The sequence below is a fragment of the Melospiza melodia genome, chromosome 15, assembly GCF_035770615.1.
Source record: "Melospiza melodia melodia isolate bMelMel2 chromosome 15, bMelMel2.pri, whole genome shotgun sequence".
NCBI lineage: Eukaryota > Metazoa > Chordata > Aves > Passeriformes > Passerellidae > Melospiza > Melospiza melodia.
The window spans coordinates 3,980,560-4,002,280 of NC_086208.1; the positions used below are offsets into that span (position 1 = coordinate 3,980,560).

Below are 21,721 nucleotides of genomic sequence, written 5' to 3' on the forward strand. Positions count from 1 at the left end.
GTCCTTCAGGGGTCCCTCTCTAATGGGCACTGCTTGTAAGGAGAGTGCCCGTAAGGTTGCTCCTCCCTAACGGGGTCGCCTCTTAGAGTGAGGGTAGTTCCTAATGGGGACTGCCTGAAATGGTGGCCCCTTTAACTGGGGGCTCCACAAAATGGGGGTCCCCTTAATGAGTCACCGTAAAATGAGGGCTGCTCTTAATAACGCTCCCCTGCACACCGTGGGCTCTCCGTGCGGCGCCTCCTCTATAATGGGGGGCTCTGTGTAACGGGGACCCCTCCGTGGGTGACCCCGGTGCCGCGGGGGGGTGTCCCCGTCCCGAGAGACCCCGCTCCGAGCGCAGCCCAGCTCAGCGCACATGTGGCTGGGCTGTCCTCTGCTGTCCCGTCCCGTCCCGTCCCGTCCCCTCCTCCGGCCGGCCCACACGCACACCCAGCCCTCCTCCTCCTCCTCCTTCTCCTCCTCCTCCCACTTCCTCCGCACAAGGCGGGCTGCCGGCCGAGCAGGGGCAGCGCCCCCCGTTCCCCGTGCGCGCCGAGCCCCCAGGCGAGCCCGTAGCGATGCGCCGGGGGAGGCCCCGCGCCGCAGCCGCAGGTGAGTGCGGGCCCGGAGGGATGCAGGAGCCGCGCAGCGATGCGGGGGCAGCGGGGCGGGGGGACCCCCAGCCAGCGCCGCGCCTGCCCTGGGCTCCCCCCGCGGCTGAAACCCTCGGGCAGGGGGGAGCCCTGCACGCCTTCCTCGGGATCGGCTGCTCCTCCCCGGGCCGTGCGAGGAAAAACGGGTTGTGAGCTCCGCATCCCGGGATTTTACCCATTTATGGACACTTTGGATCATGCGGCTGATTCGCAGCGTGAGCGCGCTCAAGCTCCTGCCAGAGGTTTCTGTGGGGCTCGCCGGAGTGTTGGCCGCCCTGATGCGGTGGCCGTGGCCGTGCGGAGGGGGACACAAGGACGGCCACGGCCACGCAGCCCTGCCACATCCACACCTCGTGTCCTGGCAAGCGCCTGCCAGCACCGAGGGGGTCCCAGCCGCGACCGTGGCCAGCCTTGGATGTGAGTGACATCGATGGGCCGGGATGGCATCGATGCCTTTTAATTGGAGGGGTTTTAATTCCCCAAGCAGAAGGGGACGCAGTCGCTGAGCACTTCTGGCGACTGCTCATTGCCCCGTGAAGTTTTGGGGTTTTTAAATAAAAGTGAGCATTCCTTGGGGAAAAGGGGAGATTTCAGCTTGAATCGACCAGCCGTGGCTTGGTGCATGCATTCCAGAGGGATACTGCCTTAAAAAGCAGCGGGCTTGGTTCACGGGAAGGCTCCGGCTGGGAGAAGCTGGGGAGCTGCAAACTTTGTGGAAAAGGGACAAGATGTGGAATGAGGGGGAGCTGAGGCCGCTTGCTTGTTCTCTCAAATGCCCGAAGTTTTGGGGGAGCGATGCCGCTGAGCTCATCCGAGCCCGCCGGTGACCTCCAGGGCAGGATCCCAAAATCCCCGAGGTTGTGAAACCGGGATTGCAGGCGGCCGGGGGAATCCGCCTCCTTCCCGCTGGAGTGCGGGGAGAGCCCGGGCCCCCCCGTGCCGCAGCCCCTCGGGGGGCTGGGCTTGCCGGGTGCCGGCGGCTCCAGGAGCTTTTATTGCTCGATTCCTGCGGCTCGGCCGGGAGCTGGCGGCCGCTTTGGCATCACGTGGCGGCGGAGGAGGCGGGAGAGTGCGGAGAGAGGCTCCCGCTCCGGGCATCGCATCCCGGGCAGGAAATTCCGCTGATAACACCCACGGGCGCATTGCTGGCGGCTATCGGGGCCAAAAGGGATGTGCGAGGTGTTCCCCACGGCCTTGGCAGGCCGCGGGGGAGAGGGAGCCCTCCCGTGTCCTTTGGACACCCAAAGCGCGGCAGATAAGGCTCCCCCCGGAGCTTATCAGGGAGGTTTCGCTGCTGCGGACACGTGTTCACTCTGAGCTTGGTTTTACTTTTACTCCCTCCCGGGCAAACGGCCCCGTGTGGGAAAAAGCCTTGAGAAGAGGGAAGAGGGGGAAAAAGGGAAAAGAACACTAAAAAAGAGGAATGGGGGGTTGTGTTTGTTGCACCCGCCGCTTTTCTCAGCTGTAGGGTTTCGGAATTACTGGCTGCATGTGTTGGGGTTCTTCAAGCATCGCCCCCAGCGCTGATTCCCACGTGTCCCTCTCCTCCCCCCTGGCTGGGACAGTCCCCGAGGGAAAAGGCTGATGGTGGCAGCAAAAGCAGAGCAGTTTTTTCCTGCCCTGGCACAGGTGTGGGGATGGCACAGGTTGGGCAAAGTCGCTGTGGATTTCGTGGAGAGAGGGAGCCCCTGTCCCGAATTTGGTTCACGAGCTCAGCCCTATCAGACAATTCCTGCACTGGGATCCCTCGTGCTGCCCTGCAGCCCTCCAGGCAGAATTTAACTCGGAGCTGGGTGGAACAGGGCGGCTGCATGGTGCCCGGTGGCGTCACCCGATCCCGTGGTGACAGCGGTGTCACAATGTCCCCACCGAGGGGAGTTGCAGATCCCAGGGGCTTTGGGAAAGGGAAGCAGCAGTGGGGAAACATCGGGACTCACAAGATCCTGGATTTCTGTCCCAGCTTGTCCACCCCTAACATTGTCCCAGCTGGGAAAGGATCCCACGCCTGCATGGCCCTCCCACGCAGCATCTCCCAGGGAGATGGATTTAAACACCACCCTCCCAAGAGATCCCTTTTGGAAGGAAAAGAACCCAGCCTGGGCTTTTCTTCAAGCTTGTTTCCATTTGAAGGGAGCTGTTTTCCCTGGATCTAAGTGCTGGAAATTGAATTGGCCCTGCACATCTTGGGAATGACCCCAGGGGTTTATCCTGAGGCTAAAGCTGTTGGAAATGGTGTGGGGGAGCTGCTGCCAAGGGTGCAGGCACGGAGGGAAGCACCGCGGCTCCCGTGGGGGTTTCCAGGGGATCCAGGGGAGCAGTGTCCTTCCTGGGAAGGGATCAGTTGTTGGAGCTTGCATGAGAATCCCACCAGGAGGGCTCAGTGAGGGGTGCAGCTGTTGCCCGATTGATAAATGACACAAAACTCTGATAAGTTTTGTGGGTGCTTTATTAAGGGCCCGGGGAGCTGGTGGACTGACGTCCCGAGCCCGAGCCCCCAATTTCACGTCTGGGTGCTTCCCTTTTTATACATGCAATTCATAACAAAGTCTCCAAGAAACAGTTCCCCTTGCCTAGCCACAGACCCCTTGTGATACATTCCTTAGTTCACAAACAAAATCATAAATCTTCTGCTTATCTTATTCTTAGAGCATTGTATGCTGCCTCCAGACAGGTTAGCATTCTTACTTTCCTGCACTAGTTTAAATATTTATTAAATCCCTAAGACTACCTGCTAGGTTACACACAAAACCCAACACACACTATCAACGGCTACAAAACTGCTTTTAACAAACCAATTCACACACAACTCATAACTGAGCTATAATTAAACATTTTGCTAAATAAATTTCTTTTCCAGCACAGCCTCGGCTGTGCTGTTCTGGGCTGAGCTGGGGAGCTCTGGTCCCCTCCTGGCAAAGCTGCAGCAGCACCATTGGCTCTCTCCCTTATCTCCCCCTCAAGTCTCCCTCCATATCTGCCCTGTTTCCCCTACTGTTGATGTGGCTTTTATCTTATCTCCACGTGCTCTTCCTCCATTTCCTCCTCGGCTTCCCTGCTAATGCTGCCACAAAAGGAGAAAACCACCCCAAAATGGAGGAGATCCTACTGCAGGGAGTCCATCCCTGGGCTTGGGGGTGCTGGGCCGTGCTGGGTGACAGGGGTGACATTTGGCCATGCTGGGAGAGTGCTGAGTGAGGCTCAGGTTTGTCCTGGGGCTGCTTGGGTGATGTGCAGGACGCTCAGGTGATGCTGAGGGATGCTGGCTGATGGTCCAGTGCTGCTCTTGGGGCTGTGGGGTGCTCAGGAGACGCTGGGTGATGCCAGCTGATGTTCAGAGGACACTTGGGCCTCTCGGGACGCAGGGCTGTGCTGGGACAGGCTGCCAGCTCCACCTGCTGGCACCCACCTCCTGTCCCTGCGGGCCAGCCCCAGCCCACTGCAGCCCCAAATCCCCTCAGGGAGAGGCTGAGCTGCTGCCTGGGCGTAAAAACCTCACATTACTTTACAAGGTGATGCCGGGGATGGGAATTTTGGGCACTCTGGGTCAGTGTCTGCTGGCTCCTCACCCGAGCTGACCCAGCTTTGCTGCCTGCTGCCTGCAACAGACGCTCCTTGAGCTGTGGAACCAAAGCAGCCAGAGCTTTCCAGGGCTTTTCCAAGGAGATGGATGAATGGAGAAATGCCCCACCAGCCTCCCAGGAGTGCCCCCACTGGCAGGGAGGGCCGGATCCTGTGGAAAGGGGAGATCCCTGCACAATTAAAGCCCTCAGGACTGGCCACACTGTAGAATTGTACAGCAGACTCTGCATCTCCAGTTAATGCTGCACACACAGGTGTCGGACCTGCAGTGACATTCCCCTGTGGAAATGGACTCAGATGTGCCGAGATTCCCTGTGTTGATCTGAGCCCTGCCTGATGCACTAAAAGTTTGTGCTAAGATTATCAGACATTATTATATCTATAGATGTTTTATTTGTGTTTTCATCAAAAGTAACTCATTTGGAGACCAAATATTAGTCAAACAACTTTTATACATTGTTAGTTTCATTTTTGGTAAGTTTATTTACTCTTTTTACTTGAAAAAAAAAGTGACAAAAGTTTATTTTATAACAAGTATATTTATTTCAGTTTAGTTTAGTTTAGTTTATTACAGAAGTATATTTTTTATTTGAGTTTATTTTATTACAGAAGTACATTACCGAAGTATAATTTTGTTCCAGCCAAACTTAGTGTGGGAGTTTTTGCAAGGATTAATGCATATTTGGAACAAAAAAGATATGTACTAACCTTCCATGTTCTGCCTCAGAAGGTTTGGAATTTATGAGGGTGAGGCTACATCTTTCAGAGATATTAACAGGAGATCTGGACAAAGTAATAGAAGAGAATGTTACATGACCACCTGTCCCATTATATCGAAAGCCACCACGGTGTGAGATTTGGAGCGAGCAGCAGCAGCAGAAGAGCACCGATGGAATGTTTGAGTCGGGGCTGGTGTGTGAGGCTGGAATGTTCACGGTTAATGCCTCAAACAGTGGAGCATTTGCAGCGAGCGCCCAAGTGCAGAGGGGCACACCCCCAGCCCAGGCTGCACTTACCTGTTGGACAAGATAAGGGGAGAGGCTGATAAGAGACAAATCCTGCCAAGTGCCGTGGTTGGCCTGTAGGTATTCATCCCCTCGGATGGGCCATAATTGGCCTCTCAGCTGCACCTACAAGCAGTTGTGTCACGGGCAAACAAATAACGCAGATCGGTGTCCCGTGATCCGCAGCGTTACATCATCCCAGCAAAACTCCCTGCCCCAGGGGAGGAACCTGGCTGTTCCCCCTGAGCCTGAGCATTTTATTAACCCCTGGAACTTTGTGCTCCTTGCCCTTTCCTCACCCCAGGTACATCATCACCGTGCAATTGCGACCTCCCAGTCTTGTTGGAAGATCCATGGGTGATGGGATCTTTCTGCTCTTACCCTTTCCTACCTTCTCTTTTCCTTAGGCATTTTTGAAGTGTTATTTTTGTGTTTTTATATTGCTTTATTACAGTAGATAATAAGCAAAACGGCACCACTGCAACTAAATTGTTCTAAAGTAAACTTGATATTTCTATATATGTATATATATATATTTATAAACACCATTTAATCAGCATTGTTTCACTCTAATCAGCCCCAAGGGATCAATTAACAAGAACCTGGGTTACCCTTATATCGCAACTGACACTGACACATGACACCACACTCGAGGTTCATGTGGCAACAGGAAAATTTTTTTTAATTGCAGTTCCCTTTATGTATTTTCAGAAAGCCCACACAGTTGGGCCTGATGGGCTGAATTTAGTTACCACCCAGCTCACTGGCCAATAGCTAACTGCATCTCTAATGGCCCAGACTGGTTCCCCAATGACCTCAAGTTATAATTGGGGTTATCTATGACTTTGGGGCCTCCAGGCCAGCTGTTAGCCAGCACAGTTCTCCCTTTCTGTTTTTAAATACAAAGGCAATGTTTGTTGTCTTCTGCAGGGCCCTTTGCACACAGGGTGACAGACACTGCACAATGTCCAAAATAATTGACACAAATAATAAGCTTGGGTTGGATGAGGCTCTGCATCCATCTTCGTAAGTCTGGCCTTACCACTTGTTGTGTATCCCGTGTACCATCAAAAAGGATTTTTCAAGCATGTCCCAGAGCCATCAAGCACGGCTTCTCAGGGTGGTATGCTGCACACTATTCACATTCATAGTTACACTAACAAAGAAAATTACATTTGACTTGCTTATAAACTGTTAAACTTTAAAAACTATCATGCTTCTGCTTTTGATATGTCCCTGTTATATTTGCCCAATTATCCCATCATCAAAAAAAACAAACAATATTAGAGGTAGTAGCAATTTTAATTGAATAGCTTAGAAAATATATAAAATCAGATACACTTGAATTATTGACAATATAATTTTGTTAAAATAAGGGATAATTTGGTCCCAATAATAGCACATAAGCAAAAAAAAAAAAAACTGCATGGAGTATGGAGCACAGGGTTCTGGGACCCTTGCCACCTCATGTACGAGCTTGTCAAGCAAAAATCCCCCCTTTTATGCCGTGTATCAATGCCATCTCTTCCCATTTTGGATTCATCACACTTCTACCTCCGCCCTCATCACCACCTTTACCATGTGTGCTCCACCACTCTTTTAGGTGGTCGCACCACTCTTTGGAGGTCGTCATTGATGAAGGCTTCTCCTCTTCCTCCATGTCCTTCAATTCACCTTCGGGTTACACATGTGCACCAAGCTAGTATAATGTAAGCCAAAACTAACATAATATTATATTTAAGCATCAAAGCAATGAATCTCATCTAATTACCATTTTCCTGGGACCCAACCAGATTTGACTTTCTTTCTGGTAATTTTTAGTAGCTGTTATCTCTTGCTTTTTCCCACCTTGAACATCTGCAGGAAAGGGGGGGTTGTGGAACCCTTCCTCTCCCTTTCTTTCTTGGCATTACACCTTTTAGCTGTTTTATTATTTCCAAATATTAATTACTGTATCAACATTGATTACTGTTTCAATTTTGTCAGCACGAATCATACCTATTTACCACATACACTAAAAGCAGCTTCCGTGCTTGTGCCCAGTCCATGCCTCTTACACCATGACAGTGAGGCTTGTAGAGCCTGTTCATGATATTTTATCTCAGTTTGCATGAAAAGAGGGTCCATACCTGTACAACAGCCTTCTCCTCCAATGATTCTTGCATCCCCATGTTCCATCATTTGCCTCACGACCCTCACAAGGACAGAGACCCTGAAGACCCCGAGTGGGGTTCTGGCAGGTTGGGGTGGATGCTTGCCAAGTGATTGTTTGCAGGTCTGCATGCTGTGCTGCCACGGTACACTGCTTTGGGCAGGGACTGGCACGGAGCAGCTTGCTCTGTACTCTTACACCTGCTTCATGGAGCAACAGGCCTCTCCACAATAGCCCATCAATTTCCCCTCCTCTTGGCCAGATGCCGCTCGCTTTAGACAAAGACTATAAAGAGTAACTTTCTGAGGTAACTTTGATGATTCGCCACGGAATGAAGATGAATCTGTTGGCTGGACCATGAGGACTTTGTCTCTCTGTTGGTAGCAATACCCTCACTTCTCTCTCTCTCTCTCTCCCCTTCACTTTGTTTTCTTTGTATCTCTCTCTGTGGCATAATTGTTGTTGGCCCTCAGTAAAGGTGCGCTGCTGTGATTAAACTGAAAGTCCCCTGCTGTGTGTCCTTAGCACTCTGAGATCAGTGAAATCACGACCCCTGCTTGTACGGGCGGATGGTGGCACCTTTATGTAGATTCAGAAGCCCCGTGTGGTTGGTCCTGGCGGGGTGAGTTCGGTTACCCCCCAGCTCAGTGGCCAACAGCTCTCTGCCTCCCTAACGGTCTGCGCTGGTTCCCCAACGACTGGTCAAGGTATAATTGGGGTGATCTATGACTGTGAGGCCTCCAGAGCAGCTGTTGGCCACCACACTTTCACCTTCTGGGATGGCTTGTAGCCCTCTGGCACCCCGTGCCATCACAGGCTGCTGGCTGTGGGGACTTGCCTTGCTGATGGCTCGTTCTCTCTCTTTTGCAGGCAGGCCAGCTCACCTCTCCCGTGGGGACAGCGGCGCCGAGGTATAAATGGCCTCCAAACGGTACTCGCAGTCTGCAGGCCCCGTGGTTCTCAAGAAGCTGCCTCGTCTGGCGCCCGCCCCCAGCTGCCTGCCCGGCAAAATCCCTGGCACGTCCAGCCCCGTGCCCCACCCTGGCTCTGGAAACCATTTCAGCTACAAGGGCTCCTACTTTGCCTGCCCTCTGCAGAGCCCCGAGGGCCCCGAGCAGCCCCCGGCTGGCTGGAGCCCCACACCTGCTTACCTGCACTATGGCCCCGGTGCTCTGAGCCAGCCCGTGCCGGCCGAGGGGCCGCTGCTGGGCCTGCTGCTGTACCCCCCAGAGAGCCTGAGCGCCAGGCTGCAGCCCCCAGACGCCCAGAAGAGCAAGGACAGCCTGAGCCAGGAGCTGCTTATGGCCAGGAAGAAGCTGGACAGCCCCAGGTGCCCCTTGCCGGTGAAGAAGCCAGTAGTGGTGAAGAAGGCAGCTCCTCTGGCAGTCCCCAAGCCTGTGTACGGAGCCCCCGCCTCCTTCCTGGCTCCCAGGATGGCTCTGCTGCTGGGAGCACAAGCAGAGAGCCTGCAGCAGCGACCAGGGGAGGCAAACTGGGCCCTGCCTCCTGCCCCCCACCCTCTGCACCCCAGCGAGCCCCACAAGAGTGGTCCTGGTGCTGACCACAGCCTCCTGCCGCTGCCCTCCAGCCTGGCCCTGCCTTCCAGGGAGCAGCTGAGCTCCCCCGCTGCCTTACCCCACTACTGCCTCACCTTTGATAAGTATGGGCCACCCCCCAGCACCCCGTTCCTGGAAGCAAGTTGTCCCTCTGCCCAGAGCCAGAAGAAGATGCCGGAGGTCCCCAGCCTCAGCCTGGAGCCCTGGGCCAAGCTCCAGCCACCTGACAGCAGCCCAGTGATCCAGGAGAGGTCAGCAATGTGCTTCCCACCTCCCCCCTACCCACTGTCACCCCACAGATCTGGCCCCCTCTACCACCCCCCAGCTCCCACTGTGGGGGAGCCCAGTGCCCTGCCCAGCTTTGGCTACATGGGGAGCAGGGAGCCCTTTCCCAGCACCTACCTCAAGCCCCAGGAGCCCAGGAGTTACTTTCCCAGCCCCTTGGAGCCCTACGTGCCGAGGCCAGCGGGTGCCAGGCTGGGGGTGGCACTCAGGGATGCTGAGGCAGCCAGGGATGCCGAGGTGCCCAGGAACAGCGGGTACCCGGGGTTTGCCCTCAGCCCGGGCGGCGCATCCGTGTTCCAGGGCTCCTTTCCCGGCACGGAGCCGGGCTGTGGGCAGCACAGGGCGGGCAGCCCGCAGTGGGGAGCAGCACCGAGGCACAGCAGCGCTTTCCAGCCTGTCTGCGCCCCAGAGAAGCTTTCTGGGGGCTCTGCTGGACTCACTGAGACATTTCCTGAGAGAGGAGGGAGCTGGGAGAAACCCAGGCAAGGGGAGGAGGAGCCCCTGTACCCAGGGAGGAGGAACAGCAGCCCAGCCCCTCAGGACACCCCCCATGGGGGACCAGGACAAGGAGATGCCTGCAAGGTCATGGATCCAGCCAAGGAGCTCATCTGCCCTTCTCCATCTGTGACCCCCAGCAAAGGGCTGGAGGACCTGAGGGACACCAAGGCTTTGTCATCCTCCCCACCAATGCCTGTGATCCACAACGTCTTCAGCCTGGCACCTTACCAGGAGTACCTGGAGAAGGCCAAGGGCACAGACCCCATCCTGTTCTGCAGGAAGCACCTGTGGGAGCGCTCCTCACCCCAGGGCACGGCTGGCAGCCAGGAGCCCGCTGCCCTCAGAGACGTCTCGGCGGTGCCCAGCCTGAGGTCGGGCAGTGATGCAGTGCAGAGCCAAGGGGAAAGCTGTTACAGGAGCGTCCCTAAAAAGCCAAAGCCTGTGTCCCAAGAGCTGGAGTCTCAGGAGGGCAGCCCTGACAGGGTGGGCAGCAAGGGGTCACCCCCTAAGGACATGGTGCTGGACCTTAGCTTCAAGAAGAGACTGGTGGAAGCTGGGGACACACAGAGAGCCCCTGGCTGTGCGGAGGGGCCACTGGAGCGAGAGGATGAGGAGGAGAAAGAAGCTGGAGGAGGGAAGGTGGGGTTGGGAGAGGGGGCGCAGCCCCGGGGGCCTGAAGCAGACTCAGGGGACAGGAGCAGCTTCCAGAGCTCAGCCAACTTCATGTTCCAAAAATACAAGCTGCAGCCCTCCCTCCTGGGCAGCACAGAGCCCCCCCAGCAGGATGGCAGCTCTCAAGCCCCCCAGCCCAGCCCCCCCAGCAGCACCCCCACTCCAGCTCCTCCAGCCTCCTCTCCATCCAGCAACCCCCCGTTGCCACCGCCGAGCCCCCAGCCCAGCGTCGTCCAAGCCCCAAACCCTCCCCAGACTGTGCTTCCCAAAGCCCCCCCCGCTCCAGAGGAGGAGAAGGTGCTGGTGGTGAAGAAGGTTGGGATCCCCTCAGGGACCCCCTCGGGGCAGTACTTCAGCAGCCTGCACACCTTGCTGTGTGACACCATCTCGGGCTCCGTGTCCCGCTCCTCGCCGGAGCTCCTGCGGCAGTGGCTGAAGAAGGCTGAGCTGGCAGAAGAGCTGGGGGAGATGCCCAAATCCCTGCCCAGCCCCAAAGAGGCCTCCAAGGCTCCCAGTGCTCAGAAGCCCAGCAATGGCAAGGAGATCTGGCTGGCTTTCCAGGACGTGGCCGCGCTCCTCACCAAGCTGCTCTCCCAGCTGAGGACCTTCATGTCCGCTTGCCCTTTCCCGCACGTGGTCCGGGCGGGAGCCATCTTCATCCCCATCCACGTGGTGAAGGAGAAGCTCTTCCCAAAGCTGCCCGGGAGCTTCGTGGACCAAGTGCTGCAGAAGCACAAGGTGGAGCTGCGTCCCACCACGCTCTCGGAGGAGAGGCACCTGAGGGAGCTGGAGCTGAAGAGCTGCACCTCCCGCATGCTGAAGCTCCTGGCCATCAAGTGGCTTCCTGAAATCTACCCCGACCTGCTCAACCTCCACTGGCACAGCTCCATCCAGCAGCAGCTCGGTAGGTAGCCTGGCATCTCCTGGGGATGGGTCCCTGGGATGTTCCAGCTGCACCTGCCCTCCAGGTGCTGCTGTTCTTGGGGAGCATCCAAAGGTGCCTCAGCATCCCTGTCCTGCTGAGGGTTCTGCCCAGATTTCCCTCTGTGGGTTGTGGAGGGGGGAAAGTTTGAGCTGGAAGGGAGAAAACACATCCTGGGCATGTCAAGGAGGTTTTAGACAGTTCCAGGCCACCTCTGCCCATCCAAGGGCACAGTGTCAGACCTGTCACCCATGGCTGTCCCATCCAGCTGATGACTTCACTGCTGTGTCCAGATAACCTTTTCTTGCTGCTCAAGGCCCTTAACAGCACCTTTATTTCTTTCAGATTCAAGCTCAGAGACTGGCCAGCAGCCTTCCAAGTAAGTAACTCCTCTTCCCAAGTGTTTTTTTAGGAATTTGTGGGATTTGTTTGTCATTTTGTTGAGGGGTATGTATGTGGATTTCATGTGATGATGAGCAGCTGGAGCTGGCTGGGGATGCTCTGCTCCTGGGGCTGGGAATATTCAGGATGTGGAGATGTGCCCTCCCTAACCACTCCTTCCTCTCTCCCAGGTAGCCCTGGCCTGGAGGCACTGGTGGAAAAGCAACAGCCACAGAGAGATCAAGGAAAAAGGGGCACTGAGGAATGTGCCAAGGGCAACAGCCAAAGGGTGACAGGAATGGGAAGGTCCTGAGTCCCCAGAGCTGAGGATGCCGACACCACCAGCAGCCCTGCAGGCAGGTGCTCAGGTCCCACCGGCATCAGGATCATCCAGGATGCTGATACCTTGGCAGGGACCCTCTGGGGTGCTGCTCGGGGTGGACAGCAGCTCAGGGTGCTCCAGGGACACACACAGAGTTGCTGCTGGTAGGTTATCCGGGCCCGCAGGCATGGGCTCGAGCCCCTCACGGCAGCTGGAGCTGCTTTTCTTTGAATGGATCATCTCTCAGTGCATCTCCCGCCTCCATCTGTGGTTGCCCTGGGGAGCTGAGAGGGAATGGCTGGAGTTCCAGTGGAGCTGGAGCAAGGGGAGCATGGAAATGGCCACAGCACCGTCCCCAGCCTTGGAAAAAGGGACTGCAGGGATGACATCCCACCTCCTCCTCTCTCCTCTGAGTCCCCCTCCTGCTTTATCCATGCCTTTCCCAATAAACATCCCCTTCCTCTGTGATTTTCACCTTTAAAGTACCACCAAGACCTGGCACAACAGCAGGGGCAAGGGAATCGTGACTTCCACAGTCCCAGGACTAAGTTGGTTTTGTCATAAATGAAGACATTTTACAAATGTTCTGGATTAACCTTTATAAGGAGCTGCTGCCTTCAGGTCATGTGTTTTGGGTTGGTTTTTTCTTGAAATACAATAATTTATACATGTCTTTTTATTTAAACTAAAAGGCTGCAAGAAACTCTTAAAGAGACTGTTAAAGAAAAGAAAACCAAACCGCTTCATGTCCCAGATCCTGTCCCAAAGGAGAACATGGGAGATGCACATTTAGGGACCACCCTGGTGGAGACTGAAGGGGCACAGAGGGGAGTGATGCTGCCAGAGCTTGGCAGGAGGGATCCTTTCATCTCCAGGGGTTATGGGCACGCCAGGAGGGATGTGGGCATGGCAGGACCAATGGGCAGCCCCTCACCCTGGGGGGCTGCAGCAGGGTACACAGCAGAGGCCTTAAAAACTCATTGCTCAGGTGTTCTTCAAGCTGCTGCAGGGCACAGGGAGAACAAAACAAGGGTTATTCTGATTTTTTATTTCACTACAGGGAATATTTATTTTGGGGTGGGGGGTGGGTAGAAATGACCCTACCCAAACTGTACTTTTTTTTGCCAAAAGGTGTGTTTGCTACTGGGGGATTTCTGTGGGTGCCTTCCTGGTTTTCCGTGGGGATGGGGTGGCTGTGGGTGTGAGGGAGGTGCTGCTCTTCTCCTCACTCCCCCCCACCACTCCATGCCTGTGCACAGTGATTTGGAAAGCAGTGTTTGTTAATAATGTTGGTTTTGTACATATATAAGGTTCCAGGGAAGAAAGTTCCTTCCCTTTATTTAATTTTTTTTTGTAAGAATATGAAGAGTTGCCTCACCTCACCTGGTTTAAACGAGTTTGGCTTGTTTCCAGACCTGCCCTGCTTCTGTCTCTGCTTCCCAGCTTGGGCACAACGGGACCTTCCTGGGGCTGGGGGGTCCCCAGATCCCCCACCCCATGCACTTGCCCTCTTCTCCCTGCAGCAACCCACCAGTGCTGTGCCCAGCCCCTCTGTGCCATCCCTGGGGGCTGGATCCAGTGTCCAGGATGCCACCACAGGAGCACATCCCAGCCTCCACTAACCCCACAGGTGACAGCCTGGGAAGAGGCTGCTGGTGGATGTCTGAGCACCAGAAACGGGGCAGGAGAGTCCTGGGGTGCTCAGGGATGCAGCCTGGGCTGACCCACGAGACTCTTCCCCCTTGTGAGCCTCCATCAGGCACAGAATCTGCCTGATCCCAAAGCCAAGTGCTGCAATCCACAGCTGGCGGAGCCCAGGAGGTGAACACTGCCACAGCCCCACAAACAGGGAGTTTTGGGGAGCATCAGCAGGGTTTGGGGATCACCCTGCCTGGAGGGACAGGCCCACCCCCTGCTGCTGCTGCTGAGAGCTCCATGAGGAGCAGAGGGAAGCTGAGACCCCTCCAGCTGCACCTGGGGGAGCTCAGATGAGTTTGTGCTAATTGGGAGCAGCTGGGACAGAGCCACCTCCTCCCCTGGGAAAGCAGATAAAAGCCAGGGCTTGGCTGGGCCTTGGTGTTCTCTCCTCTTGGGCTGCTGCCAGGTGAGGGGTGCTGGGGGGCCTGGGGAGGTTTCTGGGGATCAGGAGGGTGTTTGGGGCAGGGAATGAGGGAATGTCTGAGCCCAGGGCTGTTACAACCCTGGGAGCTTCCCAGGAGGTGCTGAGGCTTGGCTCAGCCTTTCCTGAGCTGGGAGCCTGCTGGCGACGAGGGAGGGGTTTTAATGGGAAGCTTGGGAACGGGCTGGGCACTGGGATGTGGGAGTGCAGGGAGTCACCCCGAATCCCCTCCTGTCCCTCTCCACAGCTGAGCTCTCGCCGTGGGCTCTCCCGGAGGAGCGGAGGGGTCGGAGCGCCCTGCGGCAGGAGCGATGCCCCGCGCTGGGCGGGGAGGGCCCGCGGGCACAGCGCCCTGTCCTGCTGCCCCCGGCCGGTGCTGCCGAGCCCTCCTGCTGCTGGCCGTGTGTGCCTGTGCCACTGCTGTCCCCTACGGCCTGGCCGCTCTGGCTGCTGTCACCTGGGCTCCCCCGGGCTCAGCAGCCTCCCAGCCAGCGGCGGGTGACGCTCTGGGGACAGCCTGTGGGGACCTGCTCTCCTCGGGCTGCGTCCAAGGGATGCAGGGAGCTGTGACTGCTGAGGGACAGAGCCTGGGGACACAGACGCCTAGGACCTCCCTGCAGGGGCAGCCTGGCTCTGGGGCCAGGGGAGGGCTCAGGCTGGGCGCAGCAATGGCTGTCACACTGTCCCCCACACCGTGGCCTGGCAAAGGGGCGCCTGCTGCCTCAGCTCAGCCCTTCCAGCCTGAGGGTGTCCCCAGCCCGGGCTCCTGGGGTCACCTTGCTCGGGGTGGCCTCCACAGAGCAGGACCAGGTGATGCCACACAGATGCCAGCAGTGAGTGCAGCTGGTGGCCTGGGGCAGCCAGCGGGCACAGCAGAGCCCCAGAGCCCACAGCGAGACTCTGAGGCCACCCCCAGAGCTGGGAGTGAGACGGCTGCTGGTGTCCCTGCCACCTCCCAGCTATGGCTGCGCCCTCCTGCCCTCCCCACAGCTGCTGCTGGCCCCTCTGCAGGGGCTGCGGTGACTCTGGTGCCACTCCGAGGAGCAGCCGTGGGGTCTCAGGTGCCACCTGATGTCTCCAAATGGGCACCAATGGGTGCTGGCTCCTGGAGCCCCAGCCCAGCAGAGCAGGTGGTGGCCTCTGCTCTGCCAGCACAGGAGACACCCAGCTGGGCCCAGCTGAGCCCTGGCACGCTGGGGGTGTCCCCTGCCCTGGCACCAGAGGGGCTCTGGGGCACTGCTGGCACTGGGGCAGCTGCTCCAGGAACTAGGTCTGGACTCCTGGATGCTGTCCTGGTATCACTTCCTGCCGCTGCAGCCGCTCCTGGTGCCCACCATCAGCACCTGCTGGCTTCTACCCTTCCCATGGAGGCATCTGGGGCTCCTGCTGCCACCCTGGGGACACAGAGTGAGTGGCCTTGTCCCCCTGCACAGCCCAGGGCTGCCAGTCCTGCAGGTCCCACCGTGACTGGGATGGGCTCCACAGCCCCTGGTGTCACCCCAGAGCTTGGACAGACGTGTGTGACAGGAGAGCCCAGGCCCAGCCAGCCCAGGACAGCAGCAGTGGGACCTGTTCCCACTCCAGCAGGAGCTCCGGGGCCCAGCCCTGCCAGCCCAGGCTCTGTGCCTGCCCCCAGCTCCACAGAGCCAGCTCTGCACCTCACTGCCACCAGCAGCACTGTGACGTCTCCATCCTGCCTGCTGTGCTCTCCTGGGGCTGGGTTTGCAGCCAGCTCCCTGCCCAGCTCCCAGAGCCTGGCTGTGCCCGCAGCACCGACCCTCCGTGCCCATGCTGTGCCCAGTGGCTACAGCGCTTCTCAGAACTCCTCCACAGCCTCGGAGCAGCTCCCTGCAGCCACCAGAGCGGCCTCCGGCCCAGCTGAGCTGATGACAGCGGGCACAGCTGGCTCCACAGGGACAGCACCCGCTGTGTGCCACCCCCGCGGCCTGCCCTTGCCCGCCCAGCCTGTGCACGTGCTGCCCCTGCAGTTCCGGCTGCTGGGCATCGCCTACGCCCCGGGCCTGGGCAGCAGGAATTCCCTGAGCTACCGGCGGCTGGAGGGAGACGTGACACTCGTGGTGGGTGCTGGGGGTGCCTGGGACACGTTTGGCACTGTGGGGTGTGGGGTGGTGCCAGGCTCTGATGGGGGGAGCAGCCTGAGTGCTGCACCAGCCCTTGGCTGGTTGGGTGCCCACCTGAGCATGGTGAGGGTGGGCAAAGCCCTGGAACTGCTCCACTGGGGCTTGGTTTGAGCTGGGACTGGGCTCCCCTCAGCCCTGGCAGCCTGCAGGGCCCTGGCACAGGGCATTATTGCTGGGGTATTCCCTGCCAGGATGGGGGTGGCTGCTCTGGGTGTCCCAGCTCATCCCCAGCATTCCCAGAGGGCTGGCACTTCCCTGGGCAGCCTGAGCTGGCTTCCCTCTAGTTATTATTTACTGCCCACCTGCTCCTGCAATTCCCCTTCACATGGGGGAGCTTGGAAATCCTCCTCAATTAGTTACCAGGTGCTTCTTCCTTCCAGCTCAACCAGATGCTGTCCAGCTATGAGAGCTTCCTGCGGGCGAAGGTCCTCGAGTTCATGTGAGTGTGCAGCTGCAGGAGGGCTGGGGTTTGTCGCAGCAGTGGCCTCTGGTGGCCACCCTGGCCTTAAGGAGAGTCCTGAGTAGGAGAGCAACTTGTTACACTTGGATAGAGACTGTGTTCCCTTGGGAGAGGTGCGTTCCAGAGGAATGGCTGCAGCCATGAACACCCCTGTGAATGGTTTTTCTTTGGCTCCCAGAAGGCTGCGAGGTGGATGCTGGAGTGAACGGCTGATAAGGGCCGAAACCTTGTGTGCTTTAATGAGTGTTTGGTGGTGCAAGCTATTTTGTCTTTGCCCTTACACATTAATGAGATTTTCTTCAATCTTTCCCATGCTAGAAACATAAATATTGGAGTGTGTGCAATAAAGATGGACCCTGCTGGAGGAAGCAGTGGTCTCTGTTTTTTTTCCAAGCTGTTGCAGCTTGGGCTTGGAGGGAAGGGTTTGCCCAGAAAATGCTCCAGACAGTAGCATTGAGGAGCTTCACTCCCTCCCTGGTGTTACCATCCCGAGGGATCCCTGTCTGAATTCCTGGATAAATGCACCTGGAAAAAATAAAAAAGCAGTAGCTGTGCTGCCCACTGTGTCCTGTCCCTGCAGGAAAGGCTCCGTGGTGGTGAGAGGGGAGGTTCTGTTCCGGGGGGATGCTCCTGCTCCCACCAACTCCCACCTGATCCGCACCGTGGTCACCGAGGCGAGCAAGGGGAGGAGCATCTTCAGCTGGCAGCTGGAGCCCCAGTCCGTGCAGTCTGCTGGTGAGTGCTGAAGGTCTTCCCACTGCAGGGCTGCTGCCAGGTGCCCTCCTTGAGCCTCTCTCCAAGCCAACACCCATGCAGTTTGGGTTCCAGGCTTTTCCTTCACTGAACATCCCTGTGTAAAGCCACTGTAAGGATGTGGAGGGCACATCTGTAGCAGCTGGATCTGTGTGGGCCAGGGCTTCTGCTCAGCTCCCTGGCCTCCCCTCTTTGCCCCAGCTCTGCTGGGAAATGGTGCATCCTGACCCCTTCCCACATCCAAGGGGATCCCTCCTCGCTCAGCTGCCCTGCTGCTTTCTGCCTTTGCTGCGTGGCCATGGGTGAGCTCTGGGCTGAGCACTGCCTCCCAAGGAAGCTGCAGGAACAGCTCTGAGTGTAGCTTTTCCCAACTCCCTTAGGCTTCAGCGTGGAGAACCTGGACCCAGAGAAGCTGTCCATCTCCCTCACTGGCTCCCAGCTTGGGGTGGACAGGATGGACCTGCTGGAGAAGCTGGTCCAAGAGGTATGCCAAGCCCTGGGGGCTCTTCCAGAGGGAGATGCTGGGGGAATGGGCACAGCCTGGGTGCTGGATTAACCTGTGCTAAACAGGGAAAGGTGTGAACTGTTGTCTTCTCCCTGCCCAGATTACTGCATCTGTCAGTGGCCTCTACAACGTGAGGAACTTCACCATCTCCCAGCTCAGGTATGGGGTGTAGCTATTCCTCTGCCAACCTCTTAATTTCATTGCCTTCACTCTCTCCTGTGCCCTCTGCAGCTCATCAGCTGTGCTGCAAGGATGGAGGTGGGGGGGGAAAAGCTGGCAGGGGATGTGCAGCTGGAGCAAACTGTATTTGAGCCCCTTCTGTGGGCTCTCAGCAGAAAACCTCCAGTGAAGGTGCTGGGGCTGGGTCCCAACTCTCCTGCCTTGCTCAGAGCTCTTCTCTCCCCTCAGGAACCTGGGTGGGTACACGGAGATCACTGGAGACCTCTACCTAGACACAGTTGTCCATGCTGACGTTGAGGAGGTTCTGGAAGCCCTGACTGCACTCTCAGACCTCTCCAAGGACCTGAGCTCCATCTCGGTGGAGGGTAAGGATGGTCCCTGTGTGTGCTGTGGGCAGAGTCGCTGCCAAATGTGCTCAGCCAGGGCTTGTTTCTTGCTCCTTCAGGGTCCAAGCTGGGTCTGCTCGTGTACCCTTTGTCCTTTGTCGTCACCAACAGACCCTTCAGCCAGAAGCTTCGGGATCCTCTCTCTGAAGAGCACCACAATCTCTCCAGGGAACTTGGTGATGTGGTAGGAATGGGGCCGGTGGGGTTGTGGTCCTCCCAGTGGGGTGATAAGGGAGGGAGAGGGGCTGCTTTGGGGTGTCCAAAGTGCCCCAAAAGCTGACAGAGAGCTGAGCACGCCCTTTCTTCCAGGTGGCCAGAGCCCTGAGGGATTACCCATCCTTCCTGACAGCCATCATCAAGGAATTCCTGTGAGTGGGAGCAGGGGTTCTGTGGGGCAGGGCTGCACAGGGGCAGGGGGGGCTCCCTTCAGACATCAGCCAGCAGGTCATGGCTCACAGCTGCACGTTTGTGGCTGCAGAAGGATCTGCAGAGGAAGCTGAGGTCAAGCATTAAGCCATTGCAGCTGTGGTGACTTGCTGGACCTCCAGGGATGTCCCTTCCATGCCAGGGCTCCCCGAGTGCACAGATCTCTTCCTGCTGAGCAAAACCCTCAGGGAGGAGGCTGGGAGTGCCCACCCATCCCTCTGTGGGGTCATGGTGGGCCTGGCAGGTGCTGGAGCTGTTCCCAACCCTGTCTGCAGGCCTGGCTCCTTGCTCTGCCATGGGAACATGATCTTCCAGCACCCTGCTCCAAGCAGCATGCAGGTGCTGAAGACCCTCGTGCACTCGGTGGGGCCAGACCAGGCTCTGGCTGGCTCTGACATCCACGTGGATCCATTCTCTCTGGCTGTGGGAGGTAAGCTCCCCTCTGGTACCTGGGAAAATGACTGACATGATGATTGAAGAATGTTTTCTGGTTTTCACTGTCAAGGTGATATCCACGGGTACAGAAATCACTGACAGAAGGGATTTGTCATTCTAAGTAGATGAGGACTATCTTGTGAGCCTTCATGGTGGCTGTTTTAGAGTTGTTGTAGGTTTGTTGTCTTTGGAGATAAAGAGGTGTGTCTTTAAGCCTTTAGGGACAGCAATTATTTCAGCATCAATTTAAGGATTTTTTCACCCAGTGGGCAGGGGATAACAAAGCTCCAGAGCAAAGGGTTACAGAATCACGGGATCATCAAATTTGCAGGAGACCTTTAAGAACATCTAGTCCACCCATTAATTGAGCACCACCACAGCCACCCCTAAACCATATCCCCAAGTGCCATATCCAGCTTCCAAGCTCCACACCTGCACTGGGAGCAGGGTGGATCCACAGCTGACCCCATCGTGATCCCCTGTGTGAGGAGAGGCTCAGGTGTCTTGGCTGCTGAGCTGAGCAGGCAGTGACATTTAGTGGCACTTGTGCCCTCTGCACGGCCTGGGGCATTGGGGTTGGGGACCTTGTGCTGCAGGCTCTGCTGTGGGATGGGAGGAGAAGGCATGGAGGGGGTGGAACAGGAGTTCATGAATCCCCTGTGTTCATCCTGGGGCAGTGGGTGGCTGGCAGCCTGTGGGGCAGAGCAGCTGCTCCAGGCTCTCAGTGCTCTGTTCTGCTCCAGAGGACACCCTGGATCCTCCCAGGCCCCAGCCAGGATTCCCAGCCTATGGAGTGGCCTTGGTGGTCATCGGTGGCCTCTGCATCGTGGCTGCGCCCGTCGTGCTCGTGGTGAGGGCTGGTTCTGTCTGCTGGGCTGGGCTGGGGGGCTCTGTGGGCTGCTGGGGCTGCAGTGCCTGTGCTCTCCTCCCCAGTGCCTGGGCACCAGGAGGCTGGGCTGGCAGGCTGGAGAAGCCCTCTGGGACAGGAGAGACCCTGAAGTGGGGGTGCAGACGTTGGAAATGGATAACCAGGGCTTCTGGACAGAGGTGAGTGGCCTTTGCATCCCTTGGATTGTCTTTTGTGCCTGGGAGCTGGTGTTTCTGCAGCTCACAGGTTCTCCTGTTAGCTGGTGAGGATCTCTGGGGCTGGAGAACTGTGTGGGGAGCTGGAGGGCCGGGACCCTCACTCCTGCCTTCACTGGAGGGGTTTCAAGTGACTTCTTCCCTCTCCCCTGCAGGACTCTGAGGATGGTCACTTTGAGTGGCAAAGCACTTCTGCCTGAGGAGAGAAGCAGAATCTGCAGCTGGGGGGAGCCTGGAGAGGGGCTGTGTGTGGGAAGGAGATGCTGAGAAGCTCTCCCTGACCTTATGACAGCAGCTGCCAGGTGCTCCCTGAGCAGAATGCAGACTCAGGTGTGTTAAGGAATCATTTTTGTGAATTTTGTATGTTAAATAAACTGTTTGTAGACCGTGAAACCCAGCTGTGAAGGATGTGTGTCTGGTGTGGGGATGGTGTTGAACTGACCTCCCTCCTTGGCTCCCAGTACCACCCCAGCCAGGTGCTGCTGCTCTGACTGGTGCCTGCGAGCTGGGCTTGGTCCTCTGCAGCTCTGGGAGGTGTCTTGGGGAGGTAAAAAAGCAAATTTTTAACCCATCCCTCTCCCACTCCCCTCCAAACGGCTCCTGAGACCAAGAAACCATCTTTGTTTTGGGTCTGTTGGATAATTTGGGGCATTGCCAGATGATTTGAGGTGTGGAGAGGGGTTCTCTGGTCCCTTGGAGCAAACTCCAAGGTCATTTTGGAGGGCTGCTGTGTTTAAAACCAGGGAAGCCGTGGGGTTTGTGGCAGCAGGTGACCTTTAAATGCCACCTCTCCCTGTCACCAGGGGATCAGTTGTGTAGCTCATCTCTCCTGAACCTAAAGCATGACTTTATGGGGAAGCAAATCAAAGAAAAGAGGTGGTATGTGAGATCATTGGTTGGAGACGGGGATGGCACAAATTCTCAGAGATCCATGTGACATTTGAAATTGGGTGATTAGGAATCCCAGAGTCTGCAAACAACTGACAAACCTCAGTTTAGTGAGGGATTGGATAATTATTTCTGGATAATAATTCCCAAGCTCACTCTAGAAATAGGTTCAGCTGTAACATATAAAGGGTCAAAATTGCCAAGTTAAAGTGACTTGAATCTAGTTTTGATGCAGAAGACATCTGGGTTTATTGGCAAATTCTCCATCCAGGTAGACCCAAGCCATGCCACCATCCAGGCTCCAATTGGGAGGGAATTCCCTAAACACATTTTAAAACAAGG

The 21,721-nt window shown here is 56.8% G+C and overlaps 2 protein-coding genes across 3 annotated transcripts; both read left to right on the plus strand.

The window, feature by feature from the left end:
• The first annotated feature begins 530 nt into the window (after positions 1-530).
• Positions 531-13,385, plus strand: C15H15orf39 (chromosome 15 C15orf39 homolog). Its single transcript, XM_063169436.1, has 4 exons — positions 531-591; positions 8,238-11,282; positions 11,646-11,679; positions 11,873-13,385. Exons 2-4 carry the CDS (start codon positions 8,285-8,287, stop codon positions 11,874-11,876), a joined length of 3,036 nt encoding a protein of 1,011 aa, XP_063025506.1. The 5' UTR covers positions 531-591; positions 8,238-8,284; the 3' UTR covers positions 11,877-13,385.
• Positions 13,386-14,564: 1,179 nt separating this feature from the next.
• LOC134425497 (nascent polypeptide-associated complex subunit alpha, muscle-specific form-like) lies at positions 14,565-20,884 on the plus strand. Of its 2 annotated transcripts, XM_063170167.1 has the most exons (13): positions 14,565-15,529; positions 15,608-16,200; positions 16,644-16,702; positions 17,304-17,458; positions 17,857-17,960; positions 18,082-18,140; positions 18,390-18,526; positions 18,607-18,731; positions 18,857-18,915; positions 19,249-19,403; positions 20,152-20,258; positions 20,342-20,455; positions 20,647-20,884. In XM_063170167.1, exons 1-13 carry the CDS (start codon positions 14,677-14,679, stop codon positions 20,689-20,691), a joined length of 2,565 nt encoding a protein of 854 aa, XP_063026237.1. In that variant the 5' UTR covers positions 14,565-14,676; the 3' UTR covers positions 20,692-20,884. The 2 variants fall into 2 exon arrangements, with proteins under 2 accessions (XP_063026237.1, XP_063026236.1); XM_063170166.1 differs by having other exon boundaries at positions 14,565-16,200.
• The last annotated feature ends 837 nt before the right edge of the window (positions 20,885-21,721 follow it).

Bases quoted from the DNA above. Each gene is read 5' to 3' on its own strand.
- C15H15orf39 (XM_063169436.1), top strand. From the start codon at position 8,285: ATGGCCTCCAAACGGTACTCGCAGTCTGCAGGCCCCGTGGTTCTCAAG. The intron at 11,283-11,645 runs GTAGGTAGCCTG...TATTTCTTTCAG, and splicing joins CTCCATCCAGCAGCAGCTCG to ATTCAAGCTCAGAGACTGGC.
- LOC134425497 (XM_063170166.1), top strand. From the start codon at position 14,677: ATGCAGGGAGCTGTGACTGCTGAGGGACAGAGCCTGGGGACACAGACG. The intron at 18,916-19,248 runs GTGAGTGGGAGC...CCCTGTCTGCAG, and splicing joins GCCATCATCAAGGAATTCCT to GCCTGGCTCCTTGCTCTGCC. The intron at 19,404-20,151 runs GTAAGCTCCCCT...GTTCTGCTCCAG, and splicing joins ATTCTCTCTGGCTGTGGGAG to AGGACACCCTGGATCCTCCC.